At 41.1% G+C, this 17122-nt stretch overlaps 1 protein-coding gene across 4 annotated transcripts in view; it reads left to right on the forward strand.

Annotated features, from left to right (window-relative positions):
- Window positions 1-15329, forward strand: part of LOC127069422 (homeobox protein homothorax) — a 354198-nt gene extending 338869 nt beyond the window's left edge. For 2 of the 4 annotated variants that reach the window (XM_051006439.1, XM_051006441.1), the window contains 2 exons: window positions 7192-7360; window positions 7678-15329. In XM_051006439.1, coding sequence (XP_050862396.1) covers window positions 7192-7358 — 167 coding nt within the window. In that variant the 3' untranslated portion in view covers window positions 7359-7360; window positions 7678-15329. Of the gene's footprint in view, window positions 1-7191; window positions 7361-7674 lie in introns of all 4 variants that reach the window. The other 2 variants (XM_051006442.1, XM_051006440.1) reach the window with 2 other exon arrangements.
- The last annotated feature ends 1793 nt before the right edge of the window (window positions 15330-17122 follow it).

Below are 17122 nucleotides of genomic sequence, written 5' to 3' on the forward strand. Positions count from 1 at the left end.
AATTTTATGGACGCCTTGAACTTATATAGAACGAAAAATTTGCAATGATCATTAAAATATGATACTTTGGGAACGAGAAAAAGAAAACATCGAAATAAATAAATCTACTTTGGATTATATCGCGAACTCGGCATCGAAACCGAGTTATCCGGCGAGTTTCTTCGCGACGTTTAAACGACCGGGGGCCGGTGCTACGGAGCTTATTTATGTCAGTCGTAAGGAGAGACACTTCCGACGTTTGTGGCTCTCATAACCTCCGTTTATTGACACTGTTAAGAATGGTTTCTATAATCCGCGGATCGCTCTCTCCAAAGAGCGAGAAAGAAAGAGGATGAGGACGAAGAGGAGTAGCAAGAGGGCACGTAAGTGTGACCTGCGGTCTACTGCGTCGTTAAATCTGCCACGAAATGGGGATAAGAGAGAGAGAGAGAGAGGGAGGGAGAGAGAGAGAGAGAGAGAGAGAGAGAGAGAAAAGAGGTTTTACAGTTTTATATTAAAACTTAAGAACCGCATTACGGATCGAGTACCACCGCGTGACACCTAGATTATCGATACTACTATCCCCTAAATCTTCAACGAAAAAAGTTACGGTTTCGTTTTGATCTACCCAAGGTACATAAGTACAAACATACGTTAGTCGATGCTACAAGGAAACGAAATAGTCTTAACAAAAAGAAAAAAGAAAAAAAGAAAAGAGGAAGAAAGGAAGGAAAAAGAGAAATAAAAGAAAAAACGGAATTACGGTTAAAGGAAATGTGATCGAGAAGATGTGACGAAAGAAAATTCTATCTCTTTATTTGGAGTTAATCTCGGTAGTCCGCCATCGCGCACATGTCTCTGACGTAAAACTTCATGGCTTGCGAGATCCGACATCGAAGACGTGGATCAACGGCGGGCCACCTTCTTAATTATCATAATTTATGGCCCGTCGGTTAATTAAAATATCTAAATACCGTATAGCTCAGAGAGATCGAGGAATATATATCGCCGACGTGGTCTCTCATCCGCGTGCTTCGTACCTTATAAATATTGAGAACTTTTATGGACTATGTGTTCACTGTCTTCTTCTCTTTCTTTCTCTCTCTCTCTCTCTTTCTTTCCTTTTCTCCCACCATTTGTCCGTCTCGATCATTAATTATGGATCGCATCGACGAGTAAAGGAACCAGTCGGTCGCGAGGTAGTCATCGAGTTTTAGCGAATCTCCGATCCGGAACCTCCGTCCGTCTGACTATCCGACCGACCATCCGATCGTCCGTTCGTCCGTCTGTCCTCTTCGATGAAATTTATGTCGGCTCGCTCGGCGTAGGGTCGAGGAAAAAAGAGGAAGGCTGAAGAAGTGGGTTAAAATATGCCAACGCCGACGTCTTAAGAGGAATGGGGAGGGGGTGGATCAAATTAATTTCGACTTGTCACGCAGACGACATCCATAAATGTAGTAGCTTCTTTGCTCATCTTCGTACGTATCTCCATGCCTTCTTTCTCTCTCTCTCTCTCTCTCTCTTTCTCTCTCATTCTGTTCGATGCTTAGGTCCATGAACCTGTCTCGCATAACAAAATATTTAAATTGACAGACGAATCGAGCGCTCCTGGAATATGGATTTCTTCGACATCCGACGTGTACGATCAATTCTTTTTGTAATTTTTGTATCTCTTCTTTTCTTTGCCTTTCTTTTCTCTTCTGTTCTTTTTTCTCACATTTCCAAGTATTACATTTTTAATTCATTTGATTAACCATAAGTATCGTGATTACTTTAATAGGAGCGAAGAAATTTCGCACGAAATTTTCGCTAGTATTCTTTCACTCTCTTTCTCTCTGTGCGTTCACGATCGATGTCCATTCACGATTCCTGGATACCCGTAGAAACGTTAAAAAGAACCGAAAACCGAGCTGGAAGCATAGCTTGGGTTCGGATCGCTACTGGCTGCGGCTGTGGTTGTGGACGTTAGGAAGGGAAGTTGCTTGCTGGAGACAGCGGAAGAAAAATAGCGGAAGTCATCGACCTCCGAGGGGCTATATATCAGAGGGTCGCTCGGAGGACGGGAAAGGAGTGGGAGGTGACCACCATACTGGCTTTGTATGCGTACCCCTTTGTGTATGTCTATGTCTCTCTCTCTCTCTCTCTCTCTCCCTCTGTGTGTGTGATAAGATGAAAGAGTAAAAAGAAACGGAGTTTTCGGAGCGAGTTGGAGAAAGAAAAGAAAGAAACGTAGGACAATATGGTGAGAATACTGGTTCTGAATCTAGGATAGTAGTTCGACCGTTCCATCATTCGCAGAAGATTCAATGAGAATCGTAGAAAAATGTGCTCGTTTAGATGAAAGAGAAAGAGAGATAAAGAGATAGTAAGAGAGAAAGAGAAGGAAAGAGAAAGAGAATGAGAGAGAGAGAGAGAGAGAGAGAAAGAGAGAGACAGAGAGAGTGAGAAAGTGAGAGAGAAAGAGAAAGAGAGAGAGAGAGAGAGAGAGAGACTAGGCAGCAGGCGGGCGAATGAGTTATTAGATCCGGCGTATCCGGTATTGCGTCGCGGATGACCAATAGTTTCATCGAGGGATTGTTGAAGGTTCCGGAGCACATTTCCGGTTTCCGTTCGGCGAATCGTCCTTTCCCCCTTCTTCTTCTCGCTCTTCCCTTCTCGACGAATACATCGAACAGAGTTTGCTCTCGAACTCCTTTCTCTTTCTCTCTCTATTCCGAAATGTACAAGGAAATAAAGGAAACACAGAAGGGAAAACTTCGAGAGAGCCGGTGTATCTCACTTGAAACGTTATTTTTTAATTTATAAAAGCTTTTACTTAAAAGAAAAAAACACAAAAAAAAAGAAAAGATAAGACGAAAGGACAATCGCAACGAAATGCAATTCTTTTCATTTCTGTTTCTTCTTTTTTATTTGCTTATTTATTTATTTTTTATTTTTTCTTAATTTTTTTTTAACGTTTCGCAGTAAGTGGCATAACGCAAGCCACTTAATTAAGTCGGCAATTCTAGGCAACCCGACGAAGTCGACACTCGGTACTTCCTTTAAATCTTGCCAGAAGTTCGTTAGAGGTGCTCTCGGTTGGCACGGTGAACTCTGGAAACTGATGGTTGTTACTTAGACTGCTCATATCTATCATGCCTCTCTCTCTCTCTCTCTCTCTCTCTTTCTCTCTCTCACGCACACACACACACACACACATATACACGCACATACATACTATCCTCCAGCCTCCTTCGTAACGCTTCTCTGTCGCGGTTTTAACACCGTTCCCCTGTGAAAGCCTGGAAACTCTGGTAACGTTAGGTATACCTTCAACCGGCAAGGAGGAACTCCGTCCGAGCGAACTATCGTGGAAACTCTGCTGCCTCGAAAACTCCCCACGAACACTCGGCTCTGTCGCCGGCAACTAACTTTGCTAGAGAGTAGCATCCCTCTCTCTATCTATTTGTCTTTCTCACTTACTCCTCGAAGGAAGGAATCCTAGGTCGTCTCGAATTCGGTAGCACAGAAGCCACATACAGAACCAACCCCCAATGCTAGTCACCGTCGCGTTACCTTCGAGTACCGAAGGTACCTATCTCCTTAAACACAGCCAACAGGCACCTACGGACACATCCAGTCTGGCCACAAGCGTAACTTACTACTAATGCCATTCTCGTGTTCTTCGGGAGGAGTCCACGCAACCCAGCCAGTATTCCGAATTTCTCACGTTCTCTATGATTTTCGCGGGCGTTTCTAAGTTCTCATCTCGGACTGTTTGAAATTCAACTATCCAACCGTATCGTACGTTGGATCGTTAATCTTTAGAAATTTGTGAGGAAATTGTGGGGAAATAAACGTAGATCCTGTTGTCGAATTTGTATATATATATATATATATATGTGTGTGTATATAGGTATGTAACATTCTGATCAATCTCACTTTTGAGACGTCATCAAGGGGGGGTTAACAACAAAACGGATGTATCTTTCTTCCCTTTTCCGGGGTGCCACGGGAGAATACTTTCTTGCACAGCTTAGGCTCCTGGCAATTAACGACTGACTCGTTTACTCCCCGTAACACGTTGGTAGTACACACGTTCGGGGAACTCCTAAATAAATTACCGAACGCGTAAACGTATACGCGTATACAGGAATGGTAGAACTTATACGTCTCGTAGAATTTTCTGGCTGAACAGAAAAGGGGATGTGGAAAAGCTTTTGTAGATTTACGCAGTGCCGAAATAGCGAGCAATACCGTAGCTGCCTTCTCGGGGTCAGAGACGACCTTTATTGCATTACACCGTACAGTGTTTTTCCTATCTCCTCGTGGTCTCGTTATACCAGGATTTAGTCTCATCGAATTGACCCCACTTTGGCTTAGGTTTTCCTACAAGGATATCGTCTAAACGAATTCCCAGAATGACTCTGAGGAGACGTCGATCTCAGCAATTGTCAACGGTCAATGACATAAACAAGATCACGCGTTATACCAACGCCAAACGTTAACGTCAAATGTTAACGGATGCGAACGATAAATAATTAACAGAAGGATTTAATCGTGCGAGACTTGTAACTACCAACGAAGCGTAATTTCCACGCGTAAAAAAGGTACGGTTTGCGTTAAACACAGGCGTTTTCGTTCGTTAATTTGACTCGTGTAAATCAAGTAGAAGTCGGTGATCAAAGAGCTCGCTTAAGAAAATACTAGCAATAAGATTGACATATTTATAATACGTCGTCTCTTACCGATACATTTAAAGCAATCTCGTGGACGTATCTAGTCTCGATCTTCGATCAACGTTTCTTTCATTAACTTCCTTCTGGATCATGCTAACCGACGGAAATTTTCGTAATTACCGTCCAAGACGATGGTCTTCGCGTCGTAGTCGCGATATCAAAGAAATCGACGCGATCGATCGTTGCTCTCGAAGCTTGAAAGTTGAACGATAATCTGTTTCTCCTTTTCCCATACTCGATTCTAAAAGAAAAAGGAAGAAAAAAAGTAAAAGAAGATAAAGAAAAACAAAACAGAAATCTCTGACTACTAGAGAGTCGTCAGTATAATATGCAGAAAATAATCACCGCGATCCAATCAAAGGTAAACGCGCTGGTCCACAGAGAGAAATAGAGAAAGAGAGAAAGAGAAAAAGAGAGAGGACTCCCTAACGACGCGATTTACACGTTGAGAAAGAGACGAGTTCGCGCAAGTCGTTTCGGTTCACTGCGAGGAATCCACTGCTGAAGATTCACCCCTCTTTCTCCTTCGATTTAAGAGAAGAGAGAGAGAGAGAGAAAGAGAGAAAGAGAGAGAGAGAGCTATTCCTTAATTTCCCATATTGTGGTCCGTCCGAGCTATCCGTAGGCACCCCGCTGCGTTATAGCGCGGTTTAATCACACTACAAGCGCGCATCCCTCGTTAGTGGGATATCCGTAGTCGTGGTGGCTATAATATGAGACTACATTCCTGGGCCTGAGACCCAGCAACCGCGAAAGAGAGAAAGAGAGGGAGAGAGAGAGAGAGAGAGAGAGGGCTGGCGAATACACGACGACGACGACGACGACGACGACGACGACGACGACGACGACGACGACGATGCCATGAAAGACTTTCGAGCCACTTTAAACCTTCTTCAATGCGTTCATACCTTGCAAGGAATGTTCACTTTGCTCCAACGTTAAAATCATGTTCTGCAATATGTGCATTTTCCGGGTACATAAACCAAGACCCCCTCTACATAATATAAATTGTACGTATACTCGGTCTTTGATTATAATTTTAATATTATGTTTATTAAGAAAAATTTCTATTCTAAATCTCGCGATAGACGTTTAAAGATAATAAAATAGTTTTTCAAGCAGTCCCAACAACAAAAGTAAGGAATGGCCAAGAGACAGAAAGAGCGTTGCGTCGTGGATTGCGTTTGAAAAACGTTCTCCGTTCAGTAAAAAGTGGAAGAAGAGATAGATAGAAAAGGTGATCCAAGGGGAAAGAGGAGAAAGGAAAACGAGCGCTCGCAATAATTGTGATTTACGGCTAGGTCGCTGGTAAAGTAAAGCGCCGCGAGTTTTGTTTGAAACGGTGCTCGGTACTCTCTCTTTCTCTCTCTCTTTCTCTCTCTTTACGTGGAAAGAAGTCGGTCGCCAGGATAAAAGAAAAAGAGAAAAAGGTTGTTGCCAGGGGAGAGAACATTGGAACGGTTGAAATAGTTGGTACGAGCTTGGAAGGGGTAAAATCGTGGATTTCCTGCCTTTTGACAAATCGCTGATGGAAAGTTCAGCGAGTCGTGGGAAACTGCGGAATAAGCTATACCTATTCGAGTAGTTGGACGTTGTCTCGTTTTACCTTAACTATTCCAAGCTCGAAGATTTCGAAGATCTCTTTTTCTTTCTCTCCCTTCTCCTTGTCCGTCTTTATACTATCCTCTCACCAAGTCTCGTTCGTATTGGTACGAAGGGTGGTAGGACGCAATCAGAGTCCTTGATTTATCGCGGCAATATACATTAAGATACCGACATTAAAACTAGGGGAGTCTCCCGTGGATTCCCGTTTCTCCATTACAGCTTAGAAAAGAGATGGAGGAAAGAGAAAGAGAGAGAGAGAGAGAGAGAGAGAGAGAGAGAGAGCGAAGAATTGTCGTCACTTTGAACTAAACCATTCGATGCCGAGGAAGATTGAAATTCTCGACCTAGCGTCGATTCATTTTGTATTCCTCGAACGTAAATCTTCCTGCTTTCATTAACGCTTGTGGCCGTGAAAATCAAAAAATAATTCCTCCTTTTTTATGAGCTTCAATACCTTGCATCTAATGAGCATCCTTGTAAACTACAATTTAATGGAAATAATAAATATTTAAGTATTTCTTTCGACGCATATTGTACGAGGCATACACGTTTTTCTTACTCATATACATATGATGCACGTAAACACACATACATACAACTATCCATACATACATATATACACACGTATACGCGCACGCACACGCAGAGATACATACAACACAGAGAGGAAGTTGAACGATGTCGCAATTCATTTCAATTTGACATTTTAATTTTCATTTCATACGAATAAGGCGACATCGTTGAACGAGGACACAGCTCGGCGACTCCTCGGTGTCCACTGTTCGTTCGAAAAAAGAAGAGTGGTACCATGATTCAAGGGGAGTTTCCGAGCTTGTCCAGTAGCAGCCTGCCAATTACGGAACAGAGATCTAACCATAGTAACGTGTAGTGTTTCCACCATTGTCCGCAGGTCCTAGCGGGGCGTACAGTCCGGACGCGACGATGGGCTATATGATGGACGGACAGGCGGCGAGCATGATGCACCGGCCGCCGGGCGATCCCACCTTCCACAACCAGTACCATTACCCGCCCGAGTACTATGGACATCACTTATAAAGGTACGTCATTCGAGAACTTCGATCGGACTTCCCTTCTAATGGCTTCGCTCTCTAAGTGAGATCAATGTCGTTTGCTCTGTCTTTCGCTTTCCTGATCGTGAAAGACGTTGACGTTCGAAATTATCGAGATTTAGGATAGCTCTCTTAATCTAGAAAAAAAAAAAAGAGAGAAAAAAGAAAAGACGAACGCGATCACATTATTATATCTAAGTTTATAATATCTATCGTACAAAAAATACGTATCTCTCTTTTACATTATCCCCTTCGAAGAATCGCTATTTGACTTTGAATTTCGTCGTTTCTTTTTGTTTCAGTAGCAGTCGCGTACCCAGATAAAAACGGTGGAACGACGGTTCTTGCGGATTGGAAAACGTAGAAACGCGTTGGGACCACCGTGCTCCAGCCGGCGAACCAGAGAGTCACGGAAGGGCGACGCGAATGGCCGAAGAACGAGAATAATCTGCCGGGGAAAGGGGGAGGGGAGGGGGTGCGTCGATAATCCCCAAAGGGTAGACGTCAACTCGGATCGTCAAGGAAGAGAGAGAGGGAGGGAGAGAGAGAGAGAGAGAGAGAAAAGAAGAAGAGAGAGAAAAAGGATCTCTAACGGAGCGAAGAGTCTACGTGACGGAGGACGCAAAAGACGGAAGAAGAGAGCCGTCATCGAATGATGACGATGGACGAGGATTCTCGAAGGACGAAAAGGAAGCATCGATTAAGGTGCTAAAGGAAAGAAGAGAAAGGAAAACGCAAAAAAAAAGAAGAAGAAGACGAAGAAAAAGAAGAAGAAGAAAACAAGAAAAAAGAGAGAATGGAGGACACGCGGTCGACGCCTGGCGAAAGGAGAAAATGGCCGCGAGGGGAATTCATGTGATTGTTCTTTGTACAAATGTCGCGGTGTAATATTGTAGTGAATGAAGAATTTAAATGTTAAATTTTAATACCGATCGCAATCGAGATATAATTAAATATGAGAACGAGTAACGCGGTGATATATAGGCAATTTAGCGGGCATGTACATTAAACGAGGGGATAGACGAGAGAGAAAGAGAGCGAGAGAGAGAGAGAGAGAGAGAGAGAGAGAGAAAGAGAGAGAGAGAGAGAGAGAGGAAATGAGGAAAAGAGACATGAGATTAAGAGAATCAAGAAGGAAGAACTCGGAGCTCGTGCAGGAAGGTTCGAGAAAGGATAGGGAGATAAAGAAGAAGCTAAGAAAATACGAGTGCGTCCGTGTATGTATACATGAACGAGAGTGAGATATGTCCGTGGAAACATACGTTCGAGTATATATATATACTTATATAGATACGTATGTATATATCTATATATATATATATAGGAGAGAAAAAAAAGGAATTTTAGAAGAGAAACGCGGTGCGCGGTGTTTAAGAGATAAACTATATTAAGAGATAAGAAAACGAAAGGGAGAGATAGACCGAATGATCGCAACGCGTGTGCCGGACTCGAGCGTCGATCGTTTATTTGCATATATATATAGGAGACATTTAAATTTGTACAGTTATTAATTATAAATGAATTTACTAATTAAAGGAAGAAGTATATATATATATATATATATATATATATATATATGTATGTATATACATATACATGAACAGAGAGAGAGTGATTACGCGACCCACGGTTGTAATATACTGTAAGTGAGCGTCGCGATCGAGACTTGGACGATGATCGTGTTGCCGGTGCGCGTTTCGTAGGGGAAAAAAAAGCGAAAAAATGTGAGTGAGAGAGAGAGAGAGAGAGAGAGAGAGAGAGAGCGAGAGAAAGAGAGAGAAAGAGAGAGAGAGTGAGAGAGAGAGCGAGAGAGAGAGAGAGAGAGAGTCGCACGAGGAGTGATGATAGTAATAACGAAAGTTTAAGGGTATGAAAGACCCTTTCCTCTCCTCTCCCCTCTTCACACACGCATACCCACGCTCGTGCGCGCACGTAAGCACACACAGAGATACGTAACACACATACACCTGTCCTCGTTCTAAGGATTATTAACGAAAAGGTACATGATTACTTATACACCCATACCCACATCTACACTCTAACACAGGACATACATCGACACATACATAATGCATACTTATGTACACAAACAAACATAAACATACAGTTTATTATAATATATTGTGTATAAATAGTTAATTGAATTGCGAATCGAAGTGAAGGAAGAAGGGACAAATAAACCGAGCATAATTTGATTGGGCTAGCCGTCCGAAGGACAGACGGATAATATGAACGAGCTTACGAGAGAGAGAGAGAGAGAGAGAGAGAGAGGTAGAGAGAGTTAGAGAGAGAAAGAGAGAGAAAGAGAGAGAGAGAGAGAGAGAAAAGAAAGTATATAAAAAGAAAAATCGTTTCTTTTTACGCGTTAGGCCGTTTATTATGCCGAAATACGCGATTCCTTTCAAAATTTCCGAGCGATCTCTCTCCAGTGTTAAAAGAATCGATATAGTTAAGAGAACGAGTCGTTCGCGAACTTCGTAATAAGGAGAAAAACAAAAAAAAAGGAAAAACACAAGAAAAAAGAAAAAGAAAATGAAGAAAATAGAAAAAAAAAGAAAAAAAAACAGAGAAAAAACGAATAGAGGCGAAGAATTTTTCACGCTTAATCCTTATCCTTTCCTTTGCCCGAGAAGAACGCTAATATTCGTGGCACATTTAGTTTTCTCGTTACAATTCCTTTTTTCTTTCATTTTGTTCACAGAAAATGGACGATGAAAAAAATGTCTCGAAGAGAGAAAGAGAGAGAGAGAGAGAAGAGATCGCTAAGAAAGAACAAGCGATTTTTTTTTAATTGGCCCCTTTGGCACGACTAGTCCTTTAAACATCCTTATTCTCGTTCTAACCCCATCCCTCTCGCCCTCATCCCGTTATATCCATTCTTTTGTCGTCACTCCCAAACTTTCTTTTCTCGAAAACGTTCGCGTTTCCTTGAAATTCCAAAATATTCGCGATTTATTTAGCGATCTATTAGAAGCACACGCCGATAGTTAGCATCACACACACAGACACACACACATAGACACCTTTACAAACACAAAAGACGTTTATTAAACTAGATATAAAAATCGAGAGAGAGCATCGCACAATCACCTTCTTAGAGCCTGTATTTATATCTCTTCCAATCGCTTTGTCTCTTGGTAACCGACGATCGGAGATGTCTATATTTATGTACGAATCTTATCGCGCGCGCGCATCCTTGATATACGTAAACGAAAAAAGAAAAAGCAAAAAATAAAAAAAATATAGAAGAAAGAGAAGGAGGAAGACGAAAGAAAAAGAGAGAGAGAGAGAGAAAAAAAAGAAAAGAAAACGGAGAGTAAAAATAAAGAGAAAGACGGAGAACGAACGATAAGGGCGATAATACGCGTTTCTTATTATTATCGAAAAGTAATGACGAATTTTTCGAGGAATAATCTTTAATGGACGATGCGTCTTGTCATGTATACGAAATCCATAGATAAATGAAACTGAATAAAGTAAACAAATACAAAGAGAGAGAGAGAGAGAGAAAGAGAGAGAAAGAAAGAGAGAGAAAGAGAGAGAAAGAGAGAGAAGAGAGAGACAGAAAGAAAGAAAGAAAGAAAGAAAGAAAGAAGAGAAAAGGAATTTTTAATTAAATCGACCGTCGAGATCATCACGCGAAATAGATATCGGTGCGACATGGTGAAGGATGCTTTTTCTCTCTCAATCTCTATCTCTTTCTCTTTCTCTATTTCTTTCTCTTTCTCATCCTTTCTTTCTCTCTCTGCCTGTCTGTTTCTCTCTCTCTCTCTCTCTCTCTCTCGCTTTCTCTCTCTCTCACTCGTTTTCTCTAGCGCGTGCGAATTTTCGCTTCGACGATCGAACGACGCGACTCGAACCGAATCATCCGAACCTATCGATCGCGTTCGTCCGAATCGACGAGGAGAGGACCGTGAGAGAACGGAGAGACGGAGAATGCGAGAAAGAGAGAAACAAAACGAGAAAGAATAATAAAACAAAAGTTTACCGATATTTTCAATACGCCCGCATACACGTACGTACATATACACACGCACATACATGCACACATGGACAAAGCATGCATTATTGTATAAAGAAAAGAGAAGAAGAAAATAGGAAAGGGAAAAGAGAGAGAGAGAGGAAGAAAAACTTTTCTCTCTTTCTTTCTATCTCTGTCTCTCTGTCTCTCTCTCTCTCTCCCTCTCTCTCTCTCTCTCTCTCTCTCTCTCTGAAGTTTCTCTTTCTGTCTGTCCGTCTGTCTGTACGAGAAGAAACAAAAAAGAAAAAAGATATAAAAAAAAGATGATAAAAAGAAAAAGAAAGAAATATGATATGGTCCTTTTCTCGCTAACTTCTTCGTAATCTCGCGCGAGAGACGAGCCGGCGATCTCGCGGGTGTTTCGAGTACACGTCGGCGTTCTAGTATACTAAACAAAAAAATTTTAAGTAATAATAATATTAATAATGAATAAAGATGATAAAAATAAACAAACGATAACCGAAGTATACCGAAAGACTCAGGTTTGAGAAAAAAAAAGTCATTATAGGATTACATTTTACGGTCCTGGTTGTAATTGGAGTTATTCCTCGAATCCGTTATCGCGTTACGCGTGCGCGTGCGCCTGGCTGCCGTGGCTCCTCTTCGTCTTATTAAATTACATGGACACTAACGTAGACACCTACGCGAACTCATACAGACACACAGAAATACATCTATAAACCAACATACAACATCGAGACACCAATACACGTATACACGTACGCACATAATATGCATACACTTGCGCACTTGCAAACACATACACACATACACACCACTCAAAAAACACGTACGATCGATCCTGCGATTTTTGTCCAACGAGAACGGAACGAAGAGAGCCAACTTGTCGCTTCTCCTCGCTTCGTACAAATCCGAAACAATCCGAAACTTCATGCGGAGGAAGTTTCACGAAAAAAAAAAAAGTTATAGACACGACCGAAGGAGAAGGGGGAGAAAAAATGGTATACGAGTTTAAAACGAAACTAAACAGGAAAGACAAGAAAATAAAAAATAGAATATATATGTACGTGTATATTCAAAGTAGCGCTTTTGAAATAATGCTGCGACCGGTCGGCGAGTTCTTTCTTTTTTTTTTTTTTTTTTTTAAAAAAAAAAGAAAAAAAAAGACGAAATAACGAAGTTTTAATTAATAAAGGATAAATTAGAGATACGTGTTTTTTACACGAGGACCAAGATTTTTATGAATCTCGATTGGATCCAACAATGGCGACACGTGTCGTTATTCTATACGCGAAATATGACAGAGAAATAGAGAAAGAGATATACATATATATATATAACTATATATAGAAAGAAAGAAAGAGAAAAAGAGACAGGGGTGAGAGCGACACGACCGGTCACGCATGATTTCAATTTCACGCGTTTTAACAAATGTAATCGTATTTTAAAGACTTATCGAGAACGCGACAATCAAGGACGTCGATCCGACCGTGATGATCGCAGCTCCACGAATCGTCGAGGGTAATAATATTAATAATAATACTCGCGAGGGGTGGTTCACTGGCTTTTTATTGAATTATATTTATTCTATGACAAAACAAAATATCATTTTTTATCATTTCTCAAGAACCGCCCTTCGTTATCATCCCCGACGCTCGGTGGGATCGTTATGTAAATCTACGTTATTACTCTCCTTTGCACGAAGTTTCGGTTGGATTAAGTTATCAATGATCGAACGATATCGAGACTATGATCAACGAATCGTAATCGTTACATTTACTTATTTTTCATTGCGTTTTACTTATCTTATCATTCAATTCGTTGATCCAGCGAGCTCGAATATGTTCGAACAAACCCTACAATCGTCCTTCTTGCGAAACGCTTCTGCCAGATCAATTTTAATCCGATCACCGAAGAGAAACTTTATGAATTTTCATCCATTTTCTTTTTTTCTTCTTTTCCACTTTGCAATAACCAATAAAGAAATATAATTATTGTAAGCACGCGTAAGAACGTGGACGCGTTTCGTAGGACGATAACGAAGATCGTGCGATTCGAAAGACGACGAGAAAGAAAGAAAGAAAAAAGAGAGAAGAATAGAAAATGAAAAAGAAGAAGAAGAAGGAGAAGAAGAAGAGGAAGAGGAAGCAGGAGGAAAAGAAGAAGAAGAAGAGAGAGCGAGCGGACGACGTATTGGCTGTTCGTTTTATAAATGAGTTCACTCGATTGAATCATCGCCTTAAAAATGTATACGAAGTAACGGTAAGGTATCTAAGTAATAATCATGTTAGACGGTAAAAAAAAAAAAAAACGTAAAACAAAGATTTTATGAGCAGCGACACGAGGGTAGTGATTGAGTGAGTGAGAAGGATCGCGAGAGAGAGAGAGAGAGAGAGAAAGAGAGAGGAAATATATCGGAGAAAGAATGAATGAGAGAGAGAGAAAGAGAGAGAGAGAGAATCGTATGCGTGAGAGTGAACGCATTTTGAGAAGACAGAAATTTGGCGGCCCTTGTATTTGTGTGTGTATCGTGTGATTGCTATTGAGAAAGATCCGAGAGAAAGCGAGAGTGTGAGAGGAGAAATAATGTATAATTATTGTATAATCACGGACGATGATGATAACGACTACGGCCGTCGGCGATAACGACGATGATCGTAATGATGACGATAACGACGTATACGCGCGTCGTCGGCGAAGATCACACGGCTTCGTTTATTATTATGATCGCGAGTGTTGAACGATTATGATAACGACGATTACGACGACGACGACAAAGACGACGATATGAATGATGATTACGATGATGTGTATAGTAAGCTAAAAATTTATTCTATATCGGTATGGAAATTCAGATTTTTTCAACTGTTTGCGTATTGATGACCCATTGACACCCTTAAAAGTTAAAAATTAATCGAAAGAAATAAGAGATAAAAGGAAAAAAAAAAGAAACGAAGGATGACGACCGCGAGGACCGGTAAATAAATTTAAATGAACAAATGTGGGGGAGGGGGAGGGGGAGGGAGAGGGGTAAAGAAGCAAGGGCTAAAAAAATTGGTGTTCTTCTGCTTTGTAAAAAAAAAAGGGAAAAAAAGGAAAAAAAAAGAAAAAAAAAGGAAAAAAAAACAGTAACATTAACAAAATCGTACTGCTCTTCGATATATCATATAAACCCAAAATCGATTGTGATAACGAGAATAACGAGATAGGGGGAAAAGGAGAGAGAGATAGGACGAACGACATGGAAAACGCTCGCTCGCTCACTCGCTCGCTCACTCACTCACTCACTCACTCACTCACTCACTCACTCACTCACTCACTCACTCACTCACTCACTCATTCACTCAACCATTTTCACGCGCGCTCACACGACACTACAAACATACTCACACGTATACTAACACACGCAATGCCGATAGTTGTTTTGTTTGGTTGTTTTTTTTTTCTTTGTTCTTTTCGTATCGTGACGAACGAACGAGCTTACACACGAGGAAACGCGACTGCGTTAGGGATCGAGCGAAATTAGAAAGTAAATATTGGAAGAAATATAGCAACAATAAGAACAAGAGGAAGAAAAGTGGATGAAAGGCGCCTTTTAGCGGTTAAACGATAGCCGAGGATGATGTACCATCGAAAGATGTAAAGTATTAGTATTATGGGACTATGTGCATACAAGCATTACATATAGCTGTATTAAGGGCGCAAGCGTCTCGAGCCGATATCACGCAGCAAACAGACAAATCACTCGATGATCAATTTGTGCACTTTTAGATCGATCGATTCTGTTCCATTCAGGAGAAAAAAAAGAAAAGAAAAGAAAAAAAAACAGTAAGAGATAATCTTCATGGAATCGATTTTAATCATGAATACGACGATGAGAGAAAGGACGATGTCAAAGGTGGTCTATGTTAGAGAGTGTCCATTGTGTATAGTGTTTTTTGAAACGTGAGCATTAAATGCTACATCTTGTGTATATCTCTCCTGCGTCTGCGTGTGCTTTATTTCTTTAATCTTTATTTAAACTTGTTTATTTTGATCGTCCATCGCGTCGAAAAGTTCCGACCGCGAATGATGCTCGTTCTCTCTCTCTCTCTCTATCTCTATCTCTCTATCTCTATCTCTATCTCTATCCTTCTATCTGTTTCTACTTTTCCTTTTTGCAAAATTCTATATGAATCCTTATTCATTTTCTAATAGATATCTTGAATTATTATCGGCGAGCATCAAGTGAGTCTAACGTTTTATCGCGAGTGGACGACTTTCCACTTTCCCATAATCCTTTCTTTTCATTTTATACAATACTTTTTCCCTCGTAAATTATAAGCGATATTATCGAAGGAGACAGAGCGATATGCTCGAACGAGAAGAATGAAAGGTAAGTTATAGGAAGAATAAGAATAAACTGGACATTCTCTGTTCACTAAGATGGCTGGATGGTTTGTTAGCGAGCTGTCAATGTTTCTCGGTTTGTTATCGTTGGTTCTTGACTGTAGAAAGCAAAAGGGTGCTTATAGTCGATCGTATAAAGGGTGCGTTCACCAAGTACCATCCCCTTTTTCGAACACCAAATTTCTTTCCGTTCTCTCCTGCGAGTCACGAAACACTCGGTCTCTTATTCTTTTCTCTTGCTTCATCCTACTGAAATATGACACGGGGGTGCGTTCGAGCGCGACTTTCTCCTCCTCGTAACTGCCAATTACCACTGATGGTTATTCCATGGAAATGGACCTTGTTACGACGTCGAGCGTCAAGAATCGAAGGTGGGGGAAAGCACCAATTATTTTTGTCGACGTCGATACCACCCCCGACGATCTTGAGTGTCAACGTTCGAAATACCACGTTATCCGATCGATGGATCGTTAGAGGCACGAACTTTAATCGATTATCGAATGAGAACGTCTTTCCAATTATCTGGCAAACTCGTTAATAAATATAATATTTATAAAATATCATGAATAAAAATATATCATTTGAATTTCGTCGTTATAAGTCTACGATTATTCTTAAATCGATTGGAATCGATATCTCGAAGAAGAAAATTCGAGGAAGCTGCTGGGAAGCCGATAATGTATTGGAGCGAAGACTACGTGAGTAAACAATCTCGTAATGGCAGGACGGCACGGTTGACTGGTAGTAGCTCGATCGGTAGCTCTAGAACTGTTGGCTCGCCTGTAATGAGATATTAGAGTCGAGCATAGTCTCAGTCTCTCATAGGGAGTGGCCACTTTGGGGTAGTAACGCGCGATAGACGCCCGTTTATAAGCGCTTATAAGGGGATCGTTATTACGGAACGCTAGTGGGTGGTATCTCGTTTTCTCCCTTGGGACCCGATTACGTCGTCTTTTCTCCAGGACTGCATGGATCCTCCTCAACCGATTATTTGGAACTTTTCGCTGATGACAAAGGGACGAGTTTCAAAATCTGACAATATTGTCGAATGTAAATGAAATTATGAAATAAAGAATAGCTATGATTATGGAGGTATCGAAGGACCGGTAAGGATCAGTAGTAATAGTATTAGTAGCAGTAGTGTAGTAATACTAGTAGTATAGTAGTAGTAGTAGTAGTAGTAGGGCGAAGTCAGTGCGATTACGAGCGTCTCGTGTCAAAGCGAACGGAGAACAAAGGAATGGTTCGGTCGTCGATAATGTACGAGCTCAGAGGAAGAGAGAGAGAAAGAGAAGAGAGAGAAAGAGAGCGTTTGAGCTCGCGGACAGGTGAAAGGGTGGTGCGACATTGTCGGAGACTCTAGGGCAGAGAAGCTCGCT

Source organism: Vespula vulgaris, chromosome 15 (assembly GCF_905475345.1).
Source record: "Vespula vulgaris chromosome 15, iyVesVulg1.1, whole genome shotgun sequence".
NCBI classification, from domain to species: Eukaryota; Metazoa; Arthropoda; class Insecta; order Hymenoptera; family Vespidae; genus Vespula; species Vespula vulgaris.